The 26,965-nt window shown below is 42.5% G+C and overlaps 1 protein-coding gene across 5 annotated transcripts in view; it reads right to left on the bottom strand.

Moving 5' to 3' along the window:
- PTPRT (protein tyrosine phosphatase receptor type T) overlaps nt 1-26,965 on the bottom strand; it is a 707,111-nt gene that overhangs the window by 94,792 nt on the left and 585,354 nt on the right. For all 5 annotated transcript variants that reach the window (XM_034787359.1, XM_034787363.1, XM_034787360.1 and 2 more), the window contains one exon: nt 15,588-15,723. In XM_034787359.1, coding sequence (XP_034643250.1) covers nt 15,588-15,723 — 136 coding nt within the window. The remainder of the gene's footprint in view (nt 1-15,587; nt 15,724-26,965) is intronic.

Genomic DNA, 26,965 nt, shown 5'->3' with positions numbered 1-26,965 from the left:
AATTTCAGATATAAACAGTTGAAAATGTGAAACTGGCCAATTTTAAAACCTTCTGCCTGTGAAATTGATCAAAATGGACCATGAATTTGGTAGGGCCCTACCCATCTCTGAAAGGATATAGTGAACTGGAAAAAGTTCAGAGGAGAGCAACAAAGATAATCAAGGTATGCAACGATTAAAAAAAAGAGTAAAAAGATTAGGGTTGTTCAGTTTAGAAGAGAGATGACTAAAGGGGATATGATAAAAGTCTATAAAATCATGAATAATGTGGAAAAAGTGACTAGAGAAGGTTTATTTACCCTTTACCACAATACAAAACCCAGGGGTCACCCAATGAAATTAATAGGCAGCAGGTTTAGTTCAGACAAGAGGAAATACTTTTTCACATAACGCACAACTAACCTGTGGAATTCATTGCCATGAGATGTTGTGATGGCTAAAAGTAGAACTGGCTTCACCAAGATGGTCAGGGATGCAACCCCTGCTCAGGGCAATTCCAAACCTCTGACTGCCAGAAGCCAGGAGGGGAAGACAGGGATGGATCACTCCATAATTGCCCTGTTCTGTAAACTCCCCTTGAAGCTCTGGGCCATTGTCAGAGACAGGATACTGGGCAAAATGGATCATTAGTCTGACCCAGTATGGCCATTATGTTCTTATGAGGAGGGATTTGGGAAGTGAGAGCCCACGTAGACGAAAGCCAAAAGCAATATTCCGAAAAGTGAAGGGCAAGTACTACGATTTTCACAGTGTTGCCAACTCTAGTGATTTTAATTGTGACTCTCGCCATATTTTGTGTTTTTCTTGAAGTCCCAGCTTCTAAAGTTGTGTGATTTCATGAGAATTTCATCTTTCATTTAAAAAAAAAAAAAGTTTCCAGCCCTCAAGGTTTCAGGGCAAACCAGAAGGCAGATTTTTTTTTAAAAGGCCCATTAGTTTTAAGCCCACCTAATGATTTTTCAGGGCTTGATTCATTATTTTTGCATGCTTGGGACTGGCTACGTTCCACACAGCTCTAGGATTCCCAAACTCTCTCTTCTTTTAATATCACCACAGTGACTCTCTAAAAGCCAGGGTCTAAGAAAGGTGGAGAATAACTTAAAGTTCCCCAAAGATTACGGAAAAAAAAAGCGCTGGAATCCAAGGAGGTGCCTTTCATTTTTATTCATGTGCAGAAGTTTCTCCATATGTCATTTGCTCAGTCTCTTCTTCTTACCTACTGAGGATGTAACCAGAATAATTTTCTGTAAAGCCCAGTCTAATGCAGTCAAGGATTTCCTTTTAAACATCCAACAGCTGACCTCTTAACTACCTAAATCCAGTAATTGAAACATGGTGACTAATTTGAACTAGGTTTGGGGGCTTTTTGCAATGCTAAATCTCTGCTTCCTACTGCAGAACATCTGGCTCCAGAGATGGAGGTGGAAGGAGTCAGGTCAGACTTCTAGTTATGCTGTTTGACTGGCCTAACCATTTGATAGTAAAAGTCAGACATCTGAAACTGAGCATATCCCATAGTCTGTTTCTTTGGGACTAGATATAGCCATATCTACCATCTCTATATAAGTAATAGAGAGAAAGATGACATATATATATATATATATAGAGAGAGAGAGAGAGATGCCTCCTGTCTCTTGCTCCTAGTCCCAGTCTTCTTGGCCAGCCACTCCCAATCTCCCCCACCCCAATTCCCAATCCATTTTCCGTCTAGTGGCAGCTATCATTCCCAGTCTCCTTCTCCTCCCCCGCCCCCCACTATCCTGGCTTCTTGTTTCAATCTACTCCCCACCCCGAGTGGTCCATCTCCTGTATCATCTGCATTCAAATCAGAGAAATTTATCCTCCATGCTGCCTGAGTTAAGCGCACGCGTGCATGTGTGTGTGTGTGGGGGGGGCATTTAGAGCTCAGGAGAGATAGTAGCCCTGCTTTCAGTTCTGGTGACTTGAGCCCAGACCCAGCAAGGCACGCAATAGCTCAGAGCAGTAATTGCAAGGACAGTTCTGCTCATCCAGACTGACGCATGCTCAGTGTGGATGGAATTTTTAAACTGAAAAGCCCTAGAAAATCTCCGCTGAGCATAGGTAAAATGATTTTCCAAGGAATTAAAAACTTGGCCAAATTTGTGTGGATTTTCACGGGGACGTCACGCATAGGGGTGCTAGACTTTTTCAAAGAAAGGGTCACCAGAATTTAACATTGGCAAAACAACATATTTCCCCCTATAATCCTTGGAAATGGCTGTACTGTTTTGTCTTAAATTTTCCCCAAAAATTCAGCCTGAGGCAGACAGCTGACATGGAAAATTTCAGCCACCTGGTTAAAGATTGGCAAAGTTATAAGCCACTGGAAACAGGATCTTAATAGGCAATACTACCAGCCTCACCTATAATAGACACAGAATGTCTTTCTTCAACACCGATACAGAAGGGGAGGTGGGTGTTTCACCACTGAATGTACAAGTACCCATTGAGCAGCTCCTTCCCATGACCCAAGTCTTGTCACAATGTAACAGGCAGTTGGGTTTTAATTAATTAGTTTCGGATTTCAACCTTAATCCAAAAAAAAGCTAATTTTCTTAAAAGGAACTAATTCTAGACTTCTCCCCCCCCCCCCTTCATTTTGCCACAGGAGGTCTTTGAGGAACTTATTTATAGTAGATAGCGACAGGCTGTCTGATCCTATTTATTCAGTCTCACACTTCCAGGGGTCACTAGAGGCTCTGTCCTCTCAAACATGTAACACTGAAGAGCATCATATTCTTGACTCTCTAGGGAAATGTAAGTCAAATTTTGGAGGAGTTAAAACTATTAAGATAAAATAAGAACTGGCCAACATCCAAACTATTAAGGGGTCCAAAACAGTCAAAAAGTATTTGCACAATAAAAAGTTATACAAATGTCTTTCTGGCTTCAAGAAGCATTTAGTAACCAACCATTTTATTTTATTATACTTTTTATGTTAGACAATATTCAACTAATATCACGTGTGAACAAACTATCGTCTATAGAATATTGGGGAAGCATCAGATGTTGGCATTCTGTATTTTGAAGTTCGGACCCCCACACACTAGATGTTTGTCAACACTGGGGAAATGAGTGGGCTTAAATGAGTATGTCTTTAAGTATTTGTGTAGACAAAGACAAAGATCTACTCTGGTTTCAAAGAGGATGAGATAAAAGCGCATTAACTAAGTGTTTATGTGCGTGAGCAGGATCCACATGAATATGTGTGTGTGCAGCAGGCAACTGTGGGTTATATTCACACCCCAACTTGCTGCAAACTAAATGTTTGTATAGACAAGCCCTTAGTTTCTAGTGTAGGCAAAGAGTCCTATTTAAAAACGTGTTAGCTTGTCCTGAGTGACTGCAGAGTTAAATTGACACATATAAGTCCACCATTCATTTTTCCCCTATAGAAAAAAACTCAAGTTTGTTTGGTATGGTTATTCAACTTCAAATACGAGTATTTAACTGAGGCATGCAGACAAGTTTGGTAGCTTCAAACATTTGCCGAACTAAAAGGGTTTGAACACATCCAAACCAAACTGAAGGCCAGGGTCTTTGTACAAGTCTATGTAGATAAGGTTCAGAGAAGCATCCTAATTTGGAGGGGTTTATAAGAACCAGTTGTAACTTTTGACGATTCAGGTGTCCTTGTTTTGCCAGTGCGGGGTTCTCAATCTCTCTCCATCCTTCAACTCTGTACACTGGTTAACAAAACACTTCATTCAGAAAAAATCAGATCGATTGTGTCTATTACTGATTAGTTATAATGCCCTGAACCACGAACAAATGTTACTGTGGTATCTTCCAGCTCCACGTGAAGGCAGTGCCTCAAGTTTGTCTAATTAAATAACTTATTTTCTGCATCATTGCCTAGAAAGACAAGACTATCTTGTACAAGTGCCTCTGCAGGCTGAGAGATGATTCCTTTAAGTAGGTTTGAATTCAAAGAGGTTAAGCTGCTTGTGTTTTTGTTTGTACAACGAGAGAACAAATCTGTTATGAAATGATTTATGCAGCCAATGGGGTGTGTGTGTGTGTGTGTGGTGTGCTGCTGTTGTTTTTTTAAGCCACACATCACAAAATATTCATATCGATTTATGGCCCCGGATGGTGTTTTCTATAACAAGATCAGGTCCCAATCTTCCTTAGTTTACAAGTGAAATTTGTTTGGTAGGTTCAATGCCATCGCTACTGGACACTTGTCCACATGAACTCCCACTCTCAACCTCAATTTGACATGACTGGCTGTGTCCATTCAAAAGAAGTCCAGAACTGATACAAGAGGTATGTTTGAAGGAAGATCAAAGTACACTAGCAGATCTAGGTAAAGCAAGCTTCCAAAACATTTTTGTACACTCTTCTTGCCTCTAAAGGGGGAAAAGAGTCACCTATAAACTAGCCAATTGTTCTCAGAGAATTATGCCCATCCTGGCTGGTTCACAACATTGTTGATGATGTTGCACAGCCAAAGAGGTACACAGAGGAAAACAGAACACAACGATTTCATTTGCATGCAGCCAAAAGGGGGAAAATGAGTAGAGAAAGAAGTTTCATTTCGAAGCTCTAGGAAGTAGAGGTGACCTGAAACTGAAACTTCAGTTTCCACTCCCTTTAAATTTCCAGAAGGTTCAGATTATAATCCCCCGTCTGTTCCTATATTGTGGATAGTTTTTTGGTTCTGCATCTAATTTGAACGTGGTCACTGTTCTTGCAAAGTTTCAGCATGAAATGGTGGAAATCTCACAAGAACAGCTCACCTTGCAAGAATTTCACCATTCATGATACCTGAAAGATCACCAAATCGGATCTCGGAAGGGTATGGATAGAGCCCTGAAAATCTGTGGCTATCCTCTTTATATCTGTGGATATCTGCATCCGCAGGCCATTTTTGAGGATTGGATGCAGATACAAACTTTGTATCTGCACAGGGCTCTAAGTATGGACCAGGTTGTGATGTGTCATTCCATATTTCTTATGAAAATATGTTTATGATATGAATATGACATAACTGAGATATACTTTATGCAAGATGGCTAATGTGAGATATCATTGGAAAGGTTATGATTTACTGAACGTGATTGTCCTATTTGTATGCATGTATCATTTCAGTATCTGAAATTAGGAATATTGACTATACATCTGTATTTCAACTATGCTACTTTGGGTGACACCCACTGTTAATACTTCAGGTACAACAATGGAAAAGCCAGACAGGGCGGATGGCCCATCAACAAGTCCAATGGACTGTACAAGAGCTTAGTCTTCCTGTAAATCTGTGGGTCAGCCCGTGAAGAATGGCTACAAGGGTCCTACAGAGGCATGTAACAATGTCACCTGATATTGGAACCCATCTTGAATTCTGTACTTTTCCACAAGACGCTGGGGTGGGGGGGGGGAGGGAGGTCAAACTAGGAAACAAAGGACTCCCACCCTATGCAAATCCTATGTAAGGGTGGGAGTGAGGTAATCCAGGTCGTCAGTTCTCCCCTGCTACCCCACCGAAGATGACTGCTGGAAACAACTAAGACTGAACTGAGGGAAAGAACTGGAAGGGCATCTGGCCTGTGGCTGAAGGGCATCTGGCCTGTGAAGAAGATTATTAAAACCAAATTTAGGGTGAGAATTTCCATGTAACCAGTTTCTTTAGTGTATTAAGCTTAGTTTGTGTGCTCTGTTTTATTTTCTTAGTAATCTACCTTGTTCTGTCTGCTTCCTCCTTAACTACTTAAAATACACCTATTTTAGTTATTAAACTTATTTCTGGTTTACAATATAACCCAGTTTATGCAATTTCTAACTGGGGGGACTGGAACAAGAAGTGTGCACATCTCTCTTCCACACTGAGGGAAGAGGCGAATTTCATAATATATCTTTGCGTCTGTACTCCAAGGGAGGTGGACATCTGAGTGCTGGAGCAAGTCCCTTAAAATGAGTCTTCCCAAAGCTGATCTGCAGCTGGGTGTGGCCCTGCCTGTGTGTGTGTTAGAGGAGGTTTTAAGAGCCTGGCTCAGCAAGAGAGTAAAGGGGGCCCATGCTGGAAGAACAGGTAGACTCAGTGGTATCTTCAGCACCTCAAGCGGCTTCCCAAAGGGTCCAACTTGTCACACAGGTATGGGTCCGAACATTGCCTACTCTTCCCACCTCAACTAAAAGGATATGAAAAAGGACAATAATCCAGTGACTGTATATACATACCACATAAACAACCCGTTAACTCTATAAAGTAGCCCCTGAGTTTCCTCCTGGTCACCAAGGAACGATTATTTATATGGTGCAGTAACCACGCATAAGCATTTTACAAAACAAAGTTGATGATAAATTCTGCTTCGAAAAAGCTTAAAATCTAACTTGGACGCAACCAATTACTTACCTCTGCTTTTTAGGATTCTTACTCCTTGGTCACCTAGCCTTTTGCTGGCTCTCCAGCTTACCATTCAAGAGCAAGGATCACGCAGTGATGATGGACCAAATCCACAGATGGTGTAGATCAGCACAGCTCCACTGCGATCAGTGATGTCAATGGATGCAAGCTGATTTACACCAGCTGAGGATCTGGCTCAGTAGCTTTGAAGAAATAAAATTACCTCCCTGCAGTTCCAATTCCGAGACTCCTCTATGATGATATTTTCAAACGCTTGGGTTGGGAGCTGGAGAAGCAGTGACAAGCCAGATCAGCAGTGAGTAAGAATCCAGCATGGATATTTTTAAAAATATGCAGACCAAAGAGAGGACCAATGCAGGAAAGCTTCATGGAACAAGTGGCTTTTACAGAGGGAGTTGACAGAAGAGAGAGGGGTGGTTGGAAAACAAAGATAGGTGAGGCTCTACCAAGCACAGGGAACAGCATAAGAAACGGCACAACGTTGGGACCAAGAAAGGGACCAGGGAAAAGACTGAAGGGTTAATGATGGAGCAATCCTAATCTGTGGAACCTATTTGTGAGCATGCATGCAGGCCTCATGAAATAGATCCTAGAATACCTAAGGAAAAGACTGAAGAGATCTCTGAGCCATTAACGATTATCTTTGAGAACTTGTGGAGGATGGATGAGATCCCAGAGGACTGGAAAATGTCAAATATAGTACCTATATATACAAAGGGAACAAGGACAACCCACGGAATTATAGACCAGCCATCTTAACTTCAGTATCTGGGAACATAATGAGCAAATAATCAGTCAATTTGTAAGCACCTAGAAGATAATAAGGTGATAACTGTTATATCCTTGGGGGCAACAGTTTTAGGAAGAAATCACTGGAGACACAGAATGCTGTAAACCTTCCACGACAACCAAATACACAACAATAATAGTAACAGTCAACAAATCAAATCAAGAACAAATCATGTCCCACCAACCTAATATCCTTATTTGACAAGGTAACAAGTCTTGTGGATGCGGGGAGCAGTAGATGTGATATATCTTGACTTTAATAAGGCTTCTGAGACTGTGTCACACGACCTCCTCATAAGTAAACTAGAGAAATACAGCCTAGGTGAACCTATGATAAGATGGGCCCACAACAAGTTGGAAAACCATACTTGGAGGGTAGTTATCAATGGTTCAGAGTCAAGCTGGAAGGGCATATTGGGTGGGGTCCTGAAAGGATCAGCCCTGGGTCCAGTTCTATACAATATCTTCATAACTTATTTGGATAATGGCATAGGGAGTACACTTATAAAGTTTGCAGACAATATCAAGCTGAGGGGGATAGCAAGCACTCTGAAGGACAGTATTAGAATTCAATATGATCTTGACAAACTGGAGAAATGATCTGAAATAAATAGGATGAAATTCAATAAGGACAAATGCAAAGTACTACACTTAGGAAGGAATAATTAATTGCACGTATACAAAATGGGAAATGATTGCCTAGGAAGGAATACTGCAGAAAAGGATCTGTGGTTTATAGTGAATCACAAACTAAGTAGGAGTTAATCATGGAATACTGTTGCTAAAAAAGCAAACATCATTCTGGGATGTATTAGCACAAACATGGTAAGCTAAACACGAGAATTAATTCTTCCATTCTAATTAGCATTGATGAGACCTCATCTGGAGTATCATGTCCAGTTCTGGGCATCACACTTTGGGAAAGATGTGGATAAATTGGAGAAAGCCCTAAGGAAAGCAACAAAAGGTCTAGTCTAGAAAATATGACCTATAAGGAAAGATTGAAAAAACTGGGTTTGTTTAGTCTGGAAAAGACTAAAGGAGGACATGATAAAAGTCTTCAAGTACGTGAAAGGCTGTTATAAAAAGGAAGGTGATAAATTGTTCTCCTTAACCACTGCGGACAGAAGAAGTAATGGGTTTAAATTGAGGCAAGCAAGATTTTAGGTTACACATTAGGAAAAACTTCCTATCTGTAAGGGTAGTTAAGCACCGAACAAATTATCAAGGGAGGTTATGGAATCCCCGTCACTGTTTAAGAACAGGTTAACACCTGTCAGGGACTTAGTCCTTCCTCAATGCAAGGGACTGGACTAAATGACCAATTGAGGTCCCTTTCAGTCCTACATTTCTATGATTCTATGCAGGAGTTCACTTCCATGTACTGCAAATCCTGAAAATTAGCACATGGTCTATGGAAAAATTTGGAACTCAGACGTCTTTCCTGATCAGAATTTATTACAAACACCTCACATACTAAAAAGAATTCTATGTATTTTAATATCTCCAGGTACTGTCACTGAAACATTTACAGTACTACTATACAGGTCCTGGCAAAACATGTCTGCTTATGCAAACTTTGCTCAGTTGTGCTTTTAACTGCAAATTAGGAAAAGACACTTACAGAAAATGAGTATCTCCCAAGTATTTACAGCATATTAAAGTCTCTGACTGGACTAAGTTAAACTAAGCTTAAGAAAAGAAAAACTGTATCCCTTGTTACTGGATTTCTGATCACCATCAGAAAGGTGCTGTTTGTTTTCTTCAGAGCAACATATATGATTTATAACAAGACACCACAGGTCAACAGAATTATGAGAGAGGCTATCAATGCTGAAAGGAACCAGGGCTGGTGTCAGGGTTCCTTCCCCACTCTGAACTCTAGGGTACAGATGTGGGGACCCGCATGGAAGCCCCCTAAGCTTATTTCTACCAGCTTAGGTTAAAACCTGGTACGCTGCCACCACCAAGTGATTTAACAAGAAATAGGGAAAGGACCACTTGGAGTTCCTCTTCCCCCCCCAAAATATCCCCCAAACCCTTACACCCCCTTTCCTGGGGAAGCTTGAGAATAATATCCTAACCAATTGGTTACAAAGTGATCAAAAACCCAAACCCCTGGGTCTTTGGACAATGGAAAAATCAGTCAGGTTCTTAAAAGAAGGATTTTATTAAAAAGAAAATGTAAAAATCATCTCTGTAAAATCAGGATGGAAAATAACTTTACAGGGTAATCAGATTCAAAGAGCCCAGAGGAACCCCCTCTAGCCTTAGTTTCAAAGTTACAACAAAACAGGGATAAATCTCCTTCTAGCAAAGGTAAAATTCACAAGTTGAGAAAACAAAGATAAACTAATACACCTTGCCTGGCTGTTTCTTACAAGTTTGAAATATGAGAGACTTGTTCAGAAAGTTTTGGAGAACATGGATTGATGTCCGGTCCCTCTTAGTCCCAAGAGCGAACACCACCAAAACAAAGACCACAAACAAAAGCCTCCCCCCGAGATTTGAAAGTATCTTGTCCCCTTATTGGTCCTTTGGGTCAGGTGTCAGCCAGGTTACCTGAGCTTCTTAACCTTTTACAGGTAAAAGGATTTTGGTGCCTCTGGCCAGGAGGGATTTTATAGTACTGTATACAGGAAGGTTGTTACCCTTCCTTTTATATTTATGACAGCTGGGAGGCACAAAAAGAATTAGGCATTGTGACACTACTGCGTCACACTGCCTAACTTTTAGGCATTTGGCAAAATCACTGCAATACACAAGGTCTGAGTTAGGCACCTAAGCTTCTGTACAATGAATGGGGAGAGATAAGCACCTTAGACTGCAATTAAAAAAAGCTGGGGTGGGGGGGGGGGGCTATCTAAGCTAGCAAATGGAGGATGCCATCTAGAGGGGTGTGAATTGAGACCCACCCCTCTCACAGATATAGACACCTAAGTGTGGGCTGCAGCAAGGTGTCTATTTCCTCTTGTAATTCAGATCCAGGAATCCTCTTTAGACTTACTTGCCTTATGCTGTTTTAGCAAGAAGGTGTGGGGTGGGAGGAATGACTCAGAGTGAGAGAGAGCACACGAGCATGAGAATGACTCTGTAGCCTGGTGGTTAGAGCACTCACCCAAGATGGGGAGACCCGGGATCCAGTTCCCCTGTTCCAATGATTAATTATTTATCCAAAGTGCAACAGCTTCAATAGAAGAGATTGAGGGAGCTTCACATCAGAATATCCCATAGCCCAGTGGCTAGGGCACTCACTTGAGTTGTGGCAGATCCCTGTTCAAATCCCTTCTCCCCATCACCAGTGGGCGAATGCTATTCACAAAGCAATCACGCTATATCTGACCTATCAGTCCTCAGCCTCAAAGGAAAGCTGCACAACACTTTCAAAAGATGAGCCTGGGAGCTTAAATTCATTACTGGACACTAAAAAGCATGGACTGAACAAACACACTGGATTTATGGCTTCTTACAATAATCTATAACCCACCGACCCCCTTTTTTTGTCCTATGACTCAGAGGTGTTAACGGGCCACTTTACCTTAAATGGTTCCTTTGAATATGTGCTAATTACTTATGCCAAGCAATATGCTCCATCTTGCATTTTACCTTGATGCTGGGAGCACCTTTCCCAGACCTGAAGGAGAGCTCTGTGTGGCTCAAAAGCTTGTATCTCTCCCCAACAGAAGTTGGTCCAATAAAAATATTACATCACTCACTTTGTCTCTCTAATGGGTTTTTAAGGCATTCAGTAGCGATGTAATTAACAGACAATTTACATGCTCAAGTATTTTCTTATTTGCATGTGTCAATGGGCGCAATAAATGAATATGCATTTTGGTGGCCATCTCTTGTATGCCCTTCTTTGAATTTTCAGCAGTGTGCACTACGAAAAGTGGCAAATAAGCTGAAGGAAAGTTTTAATACTGTCTAGGAATGAGTGCCTTACCCTGCATCCCCTCAGTCACGTAAGTAGTTCTCACTCATGCTAGTAGACCTAGCAAAGTCAATGGGGCTACTCAAATATATAAATGGTAGCTGTCTAACTAAGGCTGTGTTGGATCAGGCAGCTCAGGTTTCATCTAGGATCAGAAATGTAGTAGGAAGAGAGACTGAGACATAAGCCCTTGTATAAGAGGCCTGGCATGAGACAGGATCTCCTTACAGAATTTGGCAAGAACAGGGCTAATATTTCAGAAATACACATTCCTAAAAAGTGCTAGTTACAGAGTGCTTACGCAAACACATCCCAATATGAAGGGACCAGAGCATTTTGATATTAAGGATGATACAAAAACATTTCCCACGGATAACAGAACATACTGATCTCTTTTAAAAGATAAGGTTATGATGACAGTACGTAATAAAGATGTTTTAAGTAAATCAACATGTACAAAATAATGGGTAATAACTAGCGAAGTCAGGGGGCAGTAACTATGTCAAAGGGAAAGTACTAACTTGTTTGTATTGGGGTATAAAAATGTATCTCAAAGGGAGTATCTTTGACCAGCCTAGGGAGCAGTGGAAAGTCCCACCACTACCTAAGCTGCGTTCATTGTCACGAGCCTACATGTCTTCGTATACTCGTAGAGTCTGCCAGATGCTGTTACCGTGCCTCGCCAACAATAAACCTAGCTGGGTGCCTTTGCTAAAAAACAAATCTGTAAATTTATTAGGCAGTTTAATTAAGGTCTGCTATCTCCGCAGAGCTGGGACAGCACACTGAATAAACACGTACGCAGCCTACACCAATCATGTTGAAAAAAAGAGAGATAGCATCAGAAAAGTAACTGTCAAAAAAATCCCAACACACGCAAAATCCCTCCTTGGTATGAAACATATCTGTGTCCTATCTGTTTTCTGAATCATATCTGTATGTTACATGGTAGGAGCGCTTAAACTGATAACAGAAAAACCAGCTACAATCTATGCTCTATTTCAAAGTTTGAGAACCAATGGTTCACAAAGAAAGCGCACAGTCACACAAAGATGAACTGCTTGAAAACTTTGATTCTATCCACAGCAGCAACAATTTCAGACAGTTTCAGCCAAACATGAACAAAAATAAACTCTCAGAAATCACTTTTCCCCACAGCAAGATTTTAACGCTCCGTCCAGCTGAACTCATATTCCAAAGGAAATGGCTGTCTCTAAGCAAGCACAAACACACCACACTCGGCGAGGTAATCATCACCCTAGAATAAGCCACTCCAGCATCCTCACCCGCTCACGTTAAAAAAAAAATAAAAATAAAAATAAAATAAAATAAAATAAAGCATTTTTCTGCTGAAATCTCTGCCACATTTCACAGCCAGTCATTTAGAAATCACATGGGAATGCTGCATGCATCTGCAAAATCGCATCTTCTCTCTCTCCAAAGGCAGAATGAAGGATAATTGTAAAATAATGACAAGTTTAAGAAATGTGCAAAACAGAGTAAAATTCCAAACTGCAAAACAGCTCAAATTTCATTTTAATAACACTACTTTGCACATATATAGCATCATTCATCTGAGGATCTGAAAATGCTTTACAAATAAGCTCTCAACATATCTTTGAGGTATTGTTACCCTTTTTTTCAGACAGGCAAAGTGACTTTCCCATGGTTATGCAGTGGCTTGCAGAATCTGGTCTAGAACCCAGCACTCCAGGTTATAGGTCCATACTCTAACCACAAGAGCCTCCTTCAACAGACAAGTCAAAACCAGACAATTCAACCAGATTTACTATTGTAGTGTGATTCACATAGCCCTCTAACTCCCCTAGACAAAATCTCAAAGCTAGAACGTTTCTTGTCTGCTTTCCTCCTCTAACCTCTTTACTTGTCCCACTGCCCCTGGGCCCATTCTTGTCTCCATTCTTACTCTTCTTTTTAACTTCTCATTCTCTCTAGCTCTTTCCCCTCACACTACAAACATTCTTTACTTTCTCCCATCTTACAAAAACCCTCCAATGACCCCCACTTGCCCCATCTCCCTTTTAATCTCTAAGATCATTGAACATGCTGTCGATAATCACTTTATGAAGTTCCTCACCCTTCAGTTCTGTCCCAGACCTTCCCAGCAGGGCTGGCTTTAGGCTGTTTCCCCCGATTCCCCCAAATCGGGCCCTGCGCCTAAGAGGGCCCCATGCCCGTGCCTAAGAGGACCCCGCACCCTAAAGAAGAGTGCCTAACTTAGGCGCCTTTTTAAATTTTTACTCACCTGGCGATGGTCCAGGTCTTCGGCGGCATTTCAGTGGCGGGTCCTTCAGTGCCGCAGAAGACCCGGAGCGAGTGAAGGACCCACTGCCAAAGTGCCGCCGAAAACCCGGACCGCCACCGGGTATTCGAATCGGGCCCCGCACTTCCTAAAGCTGGCCCTGCTTCCCAATCCAGCCTCCACCCCTAGCACTCCACTGAAATCACTCTCACCAGTTTCTAATGACATCTTCTTCACCAAAACTTAGAATCAATATTCCGTCCCCATACTCCTTTACCTTCACCAGCCACCTTCAACTCACTTGACCATGCTCCTCTTCTTGAAATCCTGTCCTCCACTGGCTTCCAGGACTCAGTTTTCTCCTGATTCTCCCCTACCTCTATAATCGCTCCAGTGTGTCCTCTGGAGGGTCCTCATCCTCCCACTGGTTTTCTGTGAGGGATTCCACAGGACTCTGTCCTTGGTCCCCTTCTCTTCTTTCTCCCCATCTTATCTCTGGATAAAGTCATCCACAAATGCGAATTCAACTACCATATCCATTCTGACAACTTACAGATCTCTTCCTCCAGACCTGTTTCCTTCTAATCTCCCCGCTGTCCCTCTCTGCTACCTCCTTTCTCAATTGCTGTAGACAGCACCCCCATTCTACCTGCCTTCTTCAGCTTGGCCCTCTCTCTAGGTCCACACATCTAGACTATGTCTACATCTTGCTGATTCTTTCTGCATAACATCTCTATGATAGGGCCTTTTCTATCCACACACAGCTAAAACTCTTTGTCCATGCTCTCATCATCTTGCATCCTTCTCTCTGGCCTTGATAAATACAACCTTGCCCCACTGGCATCCATTCAGTACGGTGCTGCAAAGATTTTCCTAGCTTGTCACTTTGACCATGTCACTCCTCTCTTTACATCCTTCCATTGGCTCCCCATTTTCTATTACATCAAATATAAGCTACTTGTATTCACTTTCAAGGCCTTTCATAGCCTACATCTGCCCTACCTATCATCTCTCAGTCACTCTGGAGATCTTGACTCCTGCCTCATGATGCCAGCCTCTATTGCCCAGTTGTCAAATTTTCAAACAAGCCACTTTGTGCTTTCTCCCATGCTGTCCTTCATTTGGGAGGAGCTCCCAGTAAATATCCACAAAACTGACACTATCCTCCTTTAATACCCTCCTCAAAATTCTTTTCCCATGATGCCTCCAAAACACTTGACAATGGTTAAGCTGCTGATGAGCTGAGACCACTGTCTATCAGGCTGGCCAACATTGTCTCACTGTTTCCTTGTATTCTTCCAAATGTCTCTCCATCTGTTGTCCCTTGTCTTTGGGACATGGACTGTCTTTTTGTTCTGGGTTTGTATAGTGTCCAGCACAACGGGGCCCTGGCTCGTAGATGCTACGTTGATACAAATAAATCACCACCACCACCCATATCCTTTCCACCACATGAACACAAGTGGAGTGTTTTCTGGCCTTGGCTACACTTGCAACTGTACAGCGCTGTGAGATAAACCTGTCTTCGTACAGCTGAGTAGGGAAAAGCGCTGCAGTCTGGCCACACTGCCAGCTGCCAGCGCAGTGGTGTGGCCATACTTGCAACATTTGCAGCTGTGTTGGGAGCGGTGCATTATGGGCAGCTATCCCAGCATTCATGTGGCTGCAACGTGCTTTTCAAAACGGTGGGGTGGGGTGGATTGTGACAGGGAGTGTGGGGGGGAGAGAGAGTGCTTTTTGGAGTATGTCAGCTCTCTATTTTGCAAGTTCCGAACTCCCGGCCCCCTGCTCATTCATTTACTCACTCAAAGCCAGCTGCAAACTGTTTGCTTTTCTCTGTGGTACGAGCTTTGAAACCGGTACGTCCGCATTCCTGCAGCCGGTCACAACAATGGAGAGGATTGGCCACTTGACAAGGTGATTAGTACAGCGCTGCAAGCGTTTACACTCACACCCATGAGTTGTAGCCACTCCGCTGCAGCTGTTATTCCTCTCGGAGATGTGGAGTACCTGCAGCGGTGTACCCAGGGAGATACAGCGCTGTAAGTGCCCTGCCAGTGTGGATGGGGAGTGAGTTATAGCGCTGGGGGAGGCTTTACAGTACTGTAACTTGCAAGTGTAGCCAAGGCCTATCTCTACTGAGGTAACAGCTTTTGTAAAATACAAGCAGTCCCAGCCAGTAGCTCTACAATGGAAGCAAAGCAGAGACTTACCTCCTTTTGATGGTGAGCATTGCTCCTAAGAGGATAATAACAAACATCAGAAGGCCAGCTATAACCCCAGCCATTTTCACTGTGTTGTCAGCTTGCTTTTCGGGCTCCACTGCATTGGAATTCTGGGTGGAAGCTCCTTAAAAGGTGGAGGGAGGAAGGAAATAAAAATTAGAACTTGTAGAAAATATCCCACAGTGATCAGATTTTAACAGTTAAAACCTAATGATATACCTATAAACAAATTGCAGCAGTCAAATTGTCCATCTAGCCTGATCTACTGCTTTCAGCAGTGGCTAGAAACAGATGTTTCAGAGGGAGGTGTAAAACCTCAGTATAACACACCTGATTAATTTTACAATATTATACTATAGGGGAAAATGTCTTTTTCAGATAGTAATCATCTTATACCCAGAAGCAGGAGAATTAATAGCAGTTATAATTTTAATCCTACATAATTTAGCTGCAGGTGCTAATCTTAGGGACAGAAACAGCAAACAGCACAAAGTTTACAGTGAAGCATCCCCATAATAGTTTTGTAGCAACATTTTTTCTTCTGCAGTCAGAAAAAATATGTATTTGCCACTACACTGATTACACATTCAACAAACATTAATCCAAACATACAAAACAACCCCATTGCCCACTCAAATCATCTACTTTGTTCCATGTATGAGTTCTTCTGTCTTTGGCAAGGCAACACAATTTTCACCTCAACAGAAAATGTACACTGTGGACATTTAAACATCAAATATATTTATAAACTTTACTCTTTGAAAAGCATTTCCTCTTTCACTTACTTGCCAAGGTCTGACTTCAAGGTTCTGTTTCCCCTCCAATACTTGATCACTTTGTAGAATGTGGCTGCCCAATTATTTAGCGGTGCTACTCATGGGAAGCCTATTACACCTATGTTGTGTAGACTTCACTAGCTACTGTACTGATTTCCTCCCAGATAAAATTTAAATGTGTTGAGTTTGATCCAGAAAGCCTAAAGGTTTTGTGTGACAGTCTATACTATTATGGTCATCATTTTTACAAGACTATGATAAATTTTGTACAAAGTATGTCTTGTAAGGTACCATTTGAAAAGTCATAATCTGCTGAATATCTTTATTGTGATAAAATATGTGTAGTGACACTATATGTGAGGTTATAAGATTCTGCTGTATGATTGTTACTGAAATACATAGAAATTCTGGGGTCCTACATACCAATTTTTCAGAGACAAAGATACACTAGCACCCCAGACTTGTGTTAAAGGGGCATCACCTACTTAAGCGACCATCCTTCAGCAGATGGGAAGTATAAACAAGACATTTACAGTTCATCACAGGGACGATTCAAAGCTCACATCCACAATGGTCTGTGCATCACCATGACTCAGCACGGATGTTTCTAGCACAACAGATTGAATTATAAAGAAGGAGGAAAACATTTGACTTCATCTCTCCTCCTCCCATCTCTCTGATCATGGCATCAACTCTCAAAGAACTAAACTAAGACAGAGTGGTCCCAGGCTGAAATGACACCCAGCCTGCGAAACAACAGCGTATAGGGTGAGACAAAAACTTTGCTTTTACAGTCACTTTGCTTGTTAAGTTAGGTATTAGCTTGCATATTACTGTTTTATTTTCTTTTGTAACCAATCCTGACTTTTATGCATCATCACTTGTAATCATTTAAAATCTATCTTTCTGCAGTTAATAAACTTATCTTATTGTTTTATCTTAACCAGTGTGTTTGGATTAACCAATGTGTGGGAAACTCCTTTCGGGATAACAATGCTGGTGCATATATCATTTTCCTTTGATGAAATGATGGTCTTTCTATAAGCTTGCATTGTTCAATAGTTTGCTGGACAGTACAAGGCACATATTACTGGAGGAACAAGGTTGGGACTAAGAACTTGCAGGTATTGCCCTGTACATAATTAATGAGTGACTGGTCAGAGCACTCTGGGAGTGAATTTGCAAGCTGATGGCTGTGTGAACAAGCCAGGAGTGGGTGTTCTGACAGTATAGCAGCATAAAAGACATCCCAGGCTAGAGAATTAAGACGACACAGCTGTTCAACGGTCCAGATTGTACCCTGGGTAATGTCACATTTTGAATCTTGGTTGCCTTAGAGACTACGGGACAAATGCTGATATCAACTGCATTGTTGCTATTATTTATTTAGCTACTGATACAATATCTGACTTCATTGTGGTTATTTAAATTTACAACCAAGATCACAACCTGACTGCATGAGCTATCTTGTCTGTTGAAGTCAGCTGGCTCCTCATACCTGCAGCTCTCAAAGTTGAACACTTATAGGTTGGAAAAGGGGATCAAGGGTGGAAAGCAAATTGTTCTCATTACAAGGTTCTGAAGTTTGCTTCCCTGATTGGTCTGACAAAGCCCAAGTGTGCTGACCTTCAAGGAAAGTTGAATGGATTCTCTATTCACCAAGACTAGTTAGTGTTTGAATCAACTTTCTGAGACACAATTGGGAGTCTCATTGATTAATTTTTGTCATCTTATTATTTTGTCATGTGCTTTAAAAGGTTGTACTGGCAAATATGAATCACAATGGATACATCTGCCTAAATAAAACAAATAAAGAACACACAGGATGTAAATAAGTTCCTACTGGCCAAACCCTGTCCAAACTGATGGACTTCAATGGGATGAGGATCTGGCCCTAAAACAAACAGGAGATGCTGTTTCAAGAGGCTGTTTTCATCTCGTCAGCTGTTGAAGGGCAAACATGGACCAATGACAAGTAAATAAAGGAAAAAACTAATTTCCAGACATTTTGTTTTCAGACACACATGCAAATTTCAAATTCTACACTAATGGGCTAATAGCCTAAAATTTGATGTGAAGCCAGAGAGAGTCAGACTGGCCCCCAAAGTTCAAGGGTGCTTAGAACCAGAGTTCTGATGTGAAACTCTCTTTACTCCACACCGTGTAGCCTGAAGGAGCTTTTTTTTCTTTTATGTTTGAAAGATCTTCTTTAAAATTCATCACCACACTGACTTAATAATGTGAACTGGCCAATCGCTAGAGAGAGTCCACATGACGCATTGTGATGGACGGAGCTTGCTGGTGGTTAGGGGGTTAGACCTTTGTTTACCATGCCTCTAGTCTTTCCACCGGGACACTTTCACACGGGTGGAGGTCTGTCTTTTATTGGAGATTGACTTGACCCTCTGGTCAGGTTATCACTCAGTCTTATCTCCCTGAAGGACCCTGTAAGGGTTACCAAATGTCCAGTACACAGGAGTGCCTTACAGTTGCCTCCCTGGGCTCCTTCCTACCACCTACTCTCTTGTCGAAGTCTTGCAGTCTGTCTCACAGTAGTGAGAGAAGAGGTACTAGTTGAACCTTCAGCCCCACTGGGCTCAGCCAACAGGTTCTTCCTCTCCAGGAGTAGGTTTCTGCATTGCCCTTTCTCCGGAGCTCTCAGGGTAGGGCCTTCTCTCTGCCTTGTCAGGCCAATTCAGAGCTGTCTCGCTCCCTATTAAACTCCACAACTAGCTGAATCATGTTCTGCAGGTACAGCTGGGTGGGGTCACCTTGTTCCAGAGTTGCTCCTTAATTAATCTTTTTAGTTGTAGTGTCGCATTTATACACCCCATCTCACACACATCCTACTAGGTGAGGTTGAGAATGTTTCTGTGAATCACCTATAGAAACAGATGTCTTTTCCCCTGCAGCCTCTTTCTGGTTACCAATGGGTGATGTTGACTTTTCATAGAATGATAGAAGTGTAGGACTGAAAGGGACCTGGTCTAGTCCAGCCCCCTGTATTCAAGGTAGGACTATGTAATAACTAGACCATTCCTGACAGGTGTTTGTCTAAACTGTATTTAAAAAACCACAATAACGGAGAGTCCACAACCTCCCTAGGCAATTTGTTCCAGTGTTTAACTACCCTGACAGTTAGGAATTTTTTTCTACTGTCCAACCCAAACCTCCCTTGCTACAATTTAGTCTCATTGCTTTTTGTCCTATGCTCAGAGGTTAACGAGAACAATTTTTCACTCTCCTTCTTGTAACAAACTTTTATGTACTTGAGAACTGTCATCACGTCCCTCCCCAGTTTTCTCTTCTCCATACTAAATAAACCCATTTCCCCCCCAATCTTTCCTCATAAGCTGAAGCTTTCTGCATAAGTTTTCTAGATCTTTCATAATTTTTGTTGCTCTCCTCTGGACTTTCTCCAGTTTGTCAACATCTTTCCTGAAAGTGGCACTCAGAACTGGACACAATACTTTAGCTGAGGCCTTGTCAGTACGGAGTAGAGTGGAAGAATTACTTCTCAACTTTTTGCCTCATTTGGATGTCCTCAAATATTATGAGACAGTTTTGAATGCTGGTATTTCAAATTTCATTCATCAAATTTCAGCACTTGGCTGAGACTGGTTGCATGATGGACATTACAAAGTTGGAGTCTCATAGTATTTCTTTTTGTTTAAAATACCTTATTATATTGTCAGGAGTTCAAAACCCTCTGATGTCTGAAAACAAACATTTATAAAAGCTATCAATTTACAGTAGCAATATTTTGAACATAGCTTATGTATTGCCATATCAAATTGTCAAATATAGTGCCATCTGCCAGAGAAGTGCTGAAGATTCAAGGTGAGATTATGAGGCTCTTTTGAACTCTTCTGACAGTCTTTGCAGTTATCATAGACCCACCTATAGATCTGTATAAATAAATAAATCAGTTATATGCTATAATACACCTTTGAGGCTGTAACCACATCTGCTTTAACAGGCATAACAGCAGTTATCTAAAGGAAAACCTATGCTGTTACAGGAAGCAGTGAAGCATACTCAGGAGATGGCATTCTTCACTTTCAGTCTGGCATGCTGTCAGGGAATATTGTGCTTAGAAGTGTCCATATTTCAGATGAGAATTAAAATTGAGGGCCTCACTACTTGCAATTATGAAGACCCTATTGAGTTTTCTAACAGAGTTGATTAGTGTAAGAAATAATTCCTGTGTACGTACAGTTGAAAAACATTTTGGGATCCTTCAGTATGAAAAGTCATAAAAAAAAATAAGGAATTGAAAATAAAATATGTATAGTGGGATTTACATAATTTCCATTTGAATGTTGTCTCTTCAGGTCTTGGAGTGAGGTTGGTTAAGAGTTACAGAACATCCCATCAGCTGGACAATCCTGACTCACTGACAGAGCAGAATATATGATAATAGTGCAGCTTTCTTGCTGCAGAGGGTTAATACTTGAGCTGTCAAAAGTGTTCGACTTGAAACTCAAAAGTACTCCTAATCAGTTTTCATTTAAGTGCAAACTGTATCTATGAACACATAGTGGTGTTCAAAAATGGTGTTAGAACATCTGCCACGTATTTGAAATTGGACACAACAGTTTTTGCCCCATCTGGATGTCCTCAAATATTTTGAGACAGTTTCTGACACTGGTATTACAAATTTCAGCACTTGGCTGAGACAAGTCGCATGATGGAGATTACACAGTTTGAGTCTCATACTATTTCTTTTAGTTACCTGATTAGTTGAGTTTACTCCAAGTGCTCAGGAGATACAGCAAAAGTTGTTTTTCACTTGGTTTTTCAGAAGAGGCTGCATTTCACAAATTCTCTGAGCCAGGTTAAGAGAGTCAATCTGCCTCAGCTAACTGTCTTGGAATTGATAATTTTACAGTATCAATAATTCCTAAGCCTCACAATGCAGATGGCACCAATCTGAACTGCTGTCTTAAAATCCTGATTTTTATCTATGCTAATGAATCAGAATAGTGTGAACTTAGATGGTTTCCTTGAGATACCCAAAATCCTACTAATCATTAATACTTAGTATTTTATTAGTTCAAAGTGCTATTCATACACTGATTAAATTATCATAACAACCATGCAAGATAGGTAGTTAATTATTCTTATCCTTATTTTACAGATCAGGAAATAGGGTCCACAGGCATTCAGAGACTTGCCCAGGACCACACAACTATTTGACAGCAGGATGTAAACCCCAGATTTCCTGAGTCCTGTGCCCATTCCATCAGATCACACAGCCTTTCAAGGAATGCTAGTAAAAACATGAGCAGTTCATAGAAATGAAGGAGTTGTAAGCTAGGTACAGGAATGGCAGATGGGTCACCAACTTGCTAGAGGTTGAAAGACCTGAAGTGAAAGTAGGGTCCAGAATCAGGCCTGCAGCAGAACCAGTTTCTGGGAAACCTATTGAGTGGAGCTGAGCTGAAGCAGGCTGGCTGATTGGCTACACTGCCTGCTTGGTTGGAAGAGTCAGCAGACTGGCTCTCAAGTTCATCAGCTGCTCAAAGCATTTGCCCTTGTGATAGCTCCTGTGCCTGCTTGTTCCTAGTCTTGCTCCTGTCGTGGACCCTTGCCCCACTCCAGGTAACCTGGTTCTGACCCTCTGCTCTGATTTCTGACATCTGACTTCACTTCTAATCCTGGGCTCTGACCCCTCTAACGATGACACTGGGCTCAGATTCCTGGCTACTGACTCCTGTTCTAATCTCTATGCTTGACTCCTGTTCGGACCACTAGACCGGACTCCTGATCAGACCTCTAAGAATGATCACCCATGTCCCGGTCACATGACAAGACAACACTAAGGAAAATTTTCACTTAGAAAATTGAAGGGCAGCAATAAAAACTGAGAATGAGAAGCCAGCAGGTAAAAAAAGTGAGGTGATGGTTCACATGAAAAACACTCTTAAAAGATAGGTGATTGAAGGGATGGAGCTGAAAAGGAGTGTCAATATAATTTAAAATACAAGTTTACTCTGTGTAGGACCTGTCACACAAACCATGCTCCACATTCAAATGCTCCATATTTAAAATACTGGTTACAAAGTTGAATTAAAAAGTGAAATTGGAGGGAAAGATATGAAGAGCCATAGACAAAAGAGAAGAGGAGGTTTACTTACCTGTAACTGAAAGTTCTTTGAGATTTGTGGTCTCTATCTTTATTCCACTGTGGGTGATGCATGCGAATCATGCACCCAGAGGTGGAGAATCTGAAATCAGCATCCATTGGTTCATGCATATGCCCTGGCTCACCTCTTGCCTCTGACCCAGGGGATAAAGGTCGGGGTAGACTGACCATCTATCCGGTTCCTTCCCAACTGTGAATCAGATAAGATCTGAAGTAAAGGGGAAGAAGCGTGAGAAGTGGAATTGATAGGGACCATACATCTCAAAGAACCTCCAGCTACAGGTAAGTATCCTCCTCCTCTTCTTCTTCAAATGATGATTGACAAGCAGTACCTAAGTAGGAGGAGGGTGCGAGGTTGTAGATGGTATGGCTGAGCAGAGCACCACCATTCCAAAGAAGACATCAGCAGAAGAGTACTGCAATAGGGCATAATGTCTTGTAAATGTGTGAAAGGAGCCCCACATGTCCGCTTTACAGATGTCCAGGAGAGGCACTGCCTGAAGTGATGCCATATTTGCTACTTGCACTCTGACAGAATAAGCTCTTACCCCAGGGTGGAGGGAGAGGTTTGAAAGCTGACAGCAGAGTAGAATGCAGCCAAAGATCCATTTGGAGATCTGACTCTTTCTGCTATTGCAACTAACAGCCTCAGGGGTTTCCTGATTGGTTTTGTTCTCTGTAGGTAGAAAGACATGGCCGGCTGAACATCGAGGGAGTGGAGTCTTTGTTCCTCTGCGGAAGCATGCTGTTTTGGGAACAACACAGGTAAGCAAACTGATTGGCTAAAGTGAAATTCCAAAACTACTTTAAGGGTGAATTTGCGGTGTACTCATCAAGAAATCTTATCCTCATGGAATATAACATATGGAGGATCTGTCATTATCACTCCAAGTTCTCCAACCCTTCTTGTGGGGTGATGGCTACAAGGAAAGCAAAGGTGGGCTTGCTTACAGCCAAGTCTAGTTTCTTTGAAGTGGACTTAAAGGAAGACTTAGTCTCATGCTTATGAGAGTGCTTCCTAACTTCCTGACAAGACCCAGCTGTGGGGGTCCATGGAGGGGGATTCTCCCACACCAGAATCTGACTTCACAGCAGGAGATGCACTCCTTACTGAATCAGGCCAATGTACAGTGGGGGTTCTCTGGCCTATGTCCGATTGGGGTCTCACAGCCTTCTCCATGAGGTGTTTGCAGAGACAAAGTTACTGTCCTTCTCAGGTATGGGTGAGGAAAGATCAGTAGATATTGCACCTCGCCACGATGTGAGCTTCCCCAAGGCAGTACAGGCAGCATTTCTGGTCATCGCTGACTGAGAGGATCATGGGCAGGAAGCACATAGTTTTGATGCCTGGAGTAGTGGGCATAGCTTGGTGCCCGGACAGGGTATGGGGTGGGGAGGTCCCCTTGGGAGACTACTCTAATGCTAAATAGTAAAAACTATTTAAAACTATTAAAATTGTTAAACTATTTACAAACTAGATGATTCTTATGTTGTAGAGTGAAGCCGAAGCTGCAGACACTAAAGGGTCTGACTCAGACTATGTGGAAGTGAGAAGGAACTGCAGGCAGTCCGCATTGCACTTTATTCTCTCAGTTGAAGGCATGAGGTTAGCCAGGGCACGTGCGTCCACTGCTTTCAAATTCTCCAACTCCAGGTATATGGTGTGCATGTGTAACCGACAGTGGAATACCGTAGGAACTGAAGCTCTTCCTTCAACAATAACCACACAGCATGGAAGGATAGAGAAGTGGTTGCTGCTACATGAGTGCAGAAGAGTGAGCAAATGAAATGGACCATAAGAAAGACTTGTTCAAGTGCATGGACTGTTTTATAAGCAAGCAGGGCTGTCCTCAACACTGGGGAAACTGATCAGACTAGATGTGGGAAACAGTTTAGAAGAGACTGTCATGGCTTATGAAAAGGAGAAGGCATCCAAAAAGATAGGTCTGGACAGAAAAGGCACAGGTTTAGGCTGAGAGCCTGGAAGAATTCTTAGTAGGCATGCCGCATGACTTATTACACACAGGACACTAAGCTTTCTCTTTTCAAAAAGTTACCCTTGCTACCACAACATCAGAGAATTTCTTTCAAAACAAACCTGACTTAAAAAAAAGAAAAATACTGTAGGGAAAAAAATAAAAAGAAGAATATTGTTTAACTAACCTCCCTCTTTTCTGATCAGCTCGGCTAACTATGGAGTTAGCATGAGTAAGGGCTTGTCTACACTGGCAAGTTTTGTCAATGAAACTAATGTCGACCTGAAAAAAATTGACAAAAGCAAAGTCGCCAAAGTGAGTCTACATTTGCTCTCTCTGTCAACAGCTCGTGTCCACATTCAGGACACCAATGTCGACAGCATGAGCAATGCACTATGGGTATGTATCCCACAGTGTCTGGTGACATCATCTGTCGCTAGGTGTTGTGGGAAGGCGGAAACTGAGTGCGGCGCATCCTGGGATGTGCAAAATGTCCCGTCATGCACCGCTTTGTATCCCAGCCCTCCAATGGTTTCTGGCTGCCTTTCGCGCCATTCTGGCTTTCCTTTCGTGCTGTTTTTCCAACAGTCAGTCTTTGTAGTTTGCGCCAGCATCTGCAGTGAGAGAGGATGGATCCCGCACTTCTCTCCTATGCGCTGTTAACTGTTGTGAGAACATTGCGCATGGCAGCAGAGTTACTCACAAAGTTACTGACAGAGGATGAATTGCAGGCACCCGAGTGTGATATGGACAGCTGCAACTTATCAGTGCTTTTGGCATTCACAGAGCAGCTGCATACGGTAGACCGTCGCTTTTGGGCTAGGGAAACAAGCACTGACTGGTAGGATCGCATTGTCATGCAGGCGTGGGATGAAGACCAGTGGGTATTGAACTTTAGGATGCGTAAAGCAACCTTCCTGGAGCTATGTGCTGAGCTGGCCCCTGACCTGTGGCGCAAGGACACCAGAATGAGAGCTGCCCTTTGGGTAGGGAAGCATGTTGTAATCGCTGTGTGGAAGCTGGCGAATCCAGACTGCTACCGGTCAGTTGCAAATCAATTTGGAGTGGGGAAGTCTACTGTTGGGACTGTATTACTCCAAGTGTGCAGGGCAATAAATTGCATCCTGCTGCAGAGGACCATGACTCTAGGAAACGTGCATGAAATAGTGGATGGCTTTGCAGAGATGGGTTTCCCTAACTGTGGTGGGGTGATTGATGGCGCACACATTCCAATTTTAGCGCCAGACCACCTTGCCTCAGAATACATCAATAGGAAGGGATACTTCTCCATGGTGTTGCAGGCACTTGTGGATCACCGGGGGCATTTCACGGACATCAGTGCAGGCTGGTCTGGAAAGGTGCATGACGCATGCATCTTCAGGAACAGTGGCCTGTACAGAAAGCTGCAGGCAGGGACTTTCTTTCCAGACCACAAGATCACAGTGGGGGATGTGGAAATGCCCATAGTAATCCTGGGAGACCTATATTACCCATTACAGTCCTGGCTCATGAAACCTTACATAGGCACCTGGACAGCAGCAAGGAGTGTTTTAACAACAGGCTGAGCAGCTGCCACGTGGTAGTCGAATGTGCCTTTGGCCATTTGAAAGCTCGCTGGAGGTGTCTCAATGGCAGGCTAGACCTTACCGAGGATAATATTCGCATGGTCATAGCCATGTGCTGCACTTTGCATAATCTGTGTGAATCTAAGGGTGAAATGTTTGCTCGGGTGTGGAGAACTGAGGCAGAGCTCTTGGCTGCACAGTTTGAACAGCCAAATGCTAGGGCTGTCAGAGGAGCCCAGAGGGCTGCTATTAACATCAGAGAGGCTTTGAGGAACCACTTTGACAATGAGGGGCACTAGCACATGTCTGCTTTGGAGTTGCTTCCCTGGTGCATACATGTACAATTTTGGGGCCCAGGATCCATGCAACAAAATGCTTAAGAAGTCTGTTCCTGAAAGTGAATTGATTGCTATACGCTTTTGTAGAACACAGAATAAAAACGCTGTACTATTAAATACCTTAGCCTTTATTTATTGTTAAAAAGGGTAAAACCTCACAACTGTGTGTAGCTCCAGCTACCATTGTGCAAGCTGTGAGAGGGAGTGGAGTGATGGGGAAACTCAGGAGTGCTGTGAAGTGAAAAGGAATGTGTGGGCATAGAGGAGGGTGGGGTTGGCAAAGAATTGTGCATGTGTATGTGCTGCCGTGGAGGTCGACCACTGATCTGCTCAGTCTGCAGCTGTATCAAAGACTTGAGCATCTCTGTCTGATCCTCCATAACTTTTATCATCCGCTCTGTCACTTGCCTAGCAGCTTCCAAGCACTCTTTGGGTTCCCTGGTCAGTCTCTCATTGTGCTGCAACACCTCCCTGAATAAGTCTTCTTTGCTGCGTCTCGGCTTCTTCCTTATCTGCCGAAGCCAGTCAGCAGGGGTGCGTGGTGTATTCCTCAAGGTGTCGCC

Source organism: Trachemys scripta, chromosome 12 (genome assembly GCF_013100865.1).
Source record: "Trachemys scripta elegans isolate TJP31775 chromosome 12, CAS_Tse_1.0, whole genome shotgun sequence".
Taxonomy (NCBI): domain Eukaryota; kingdom Metazoa; phylum Chordata; order Testudines; family Emydidae; genus Trachemys; species Trachemys scripta.
This window is presented reverse-complemented; position numbering and strand designations above follow the sequence as displayed.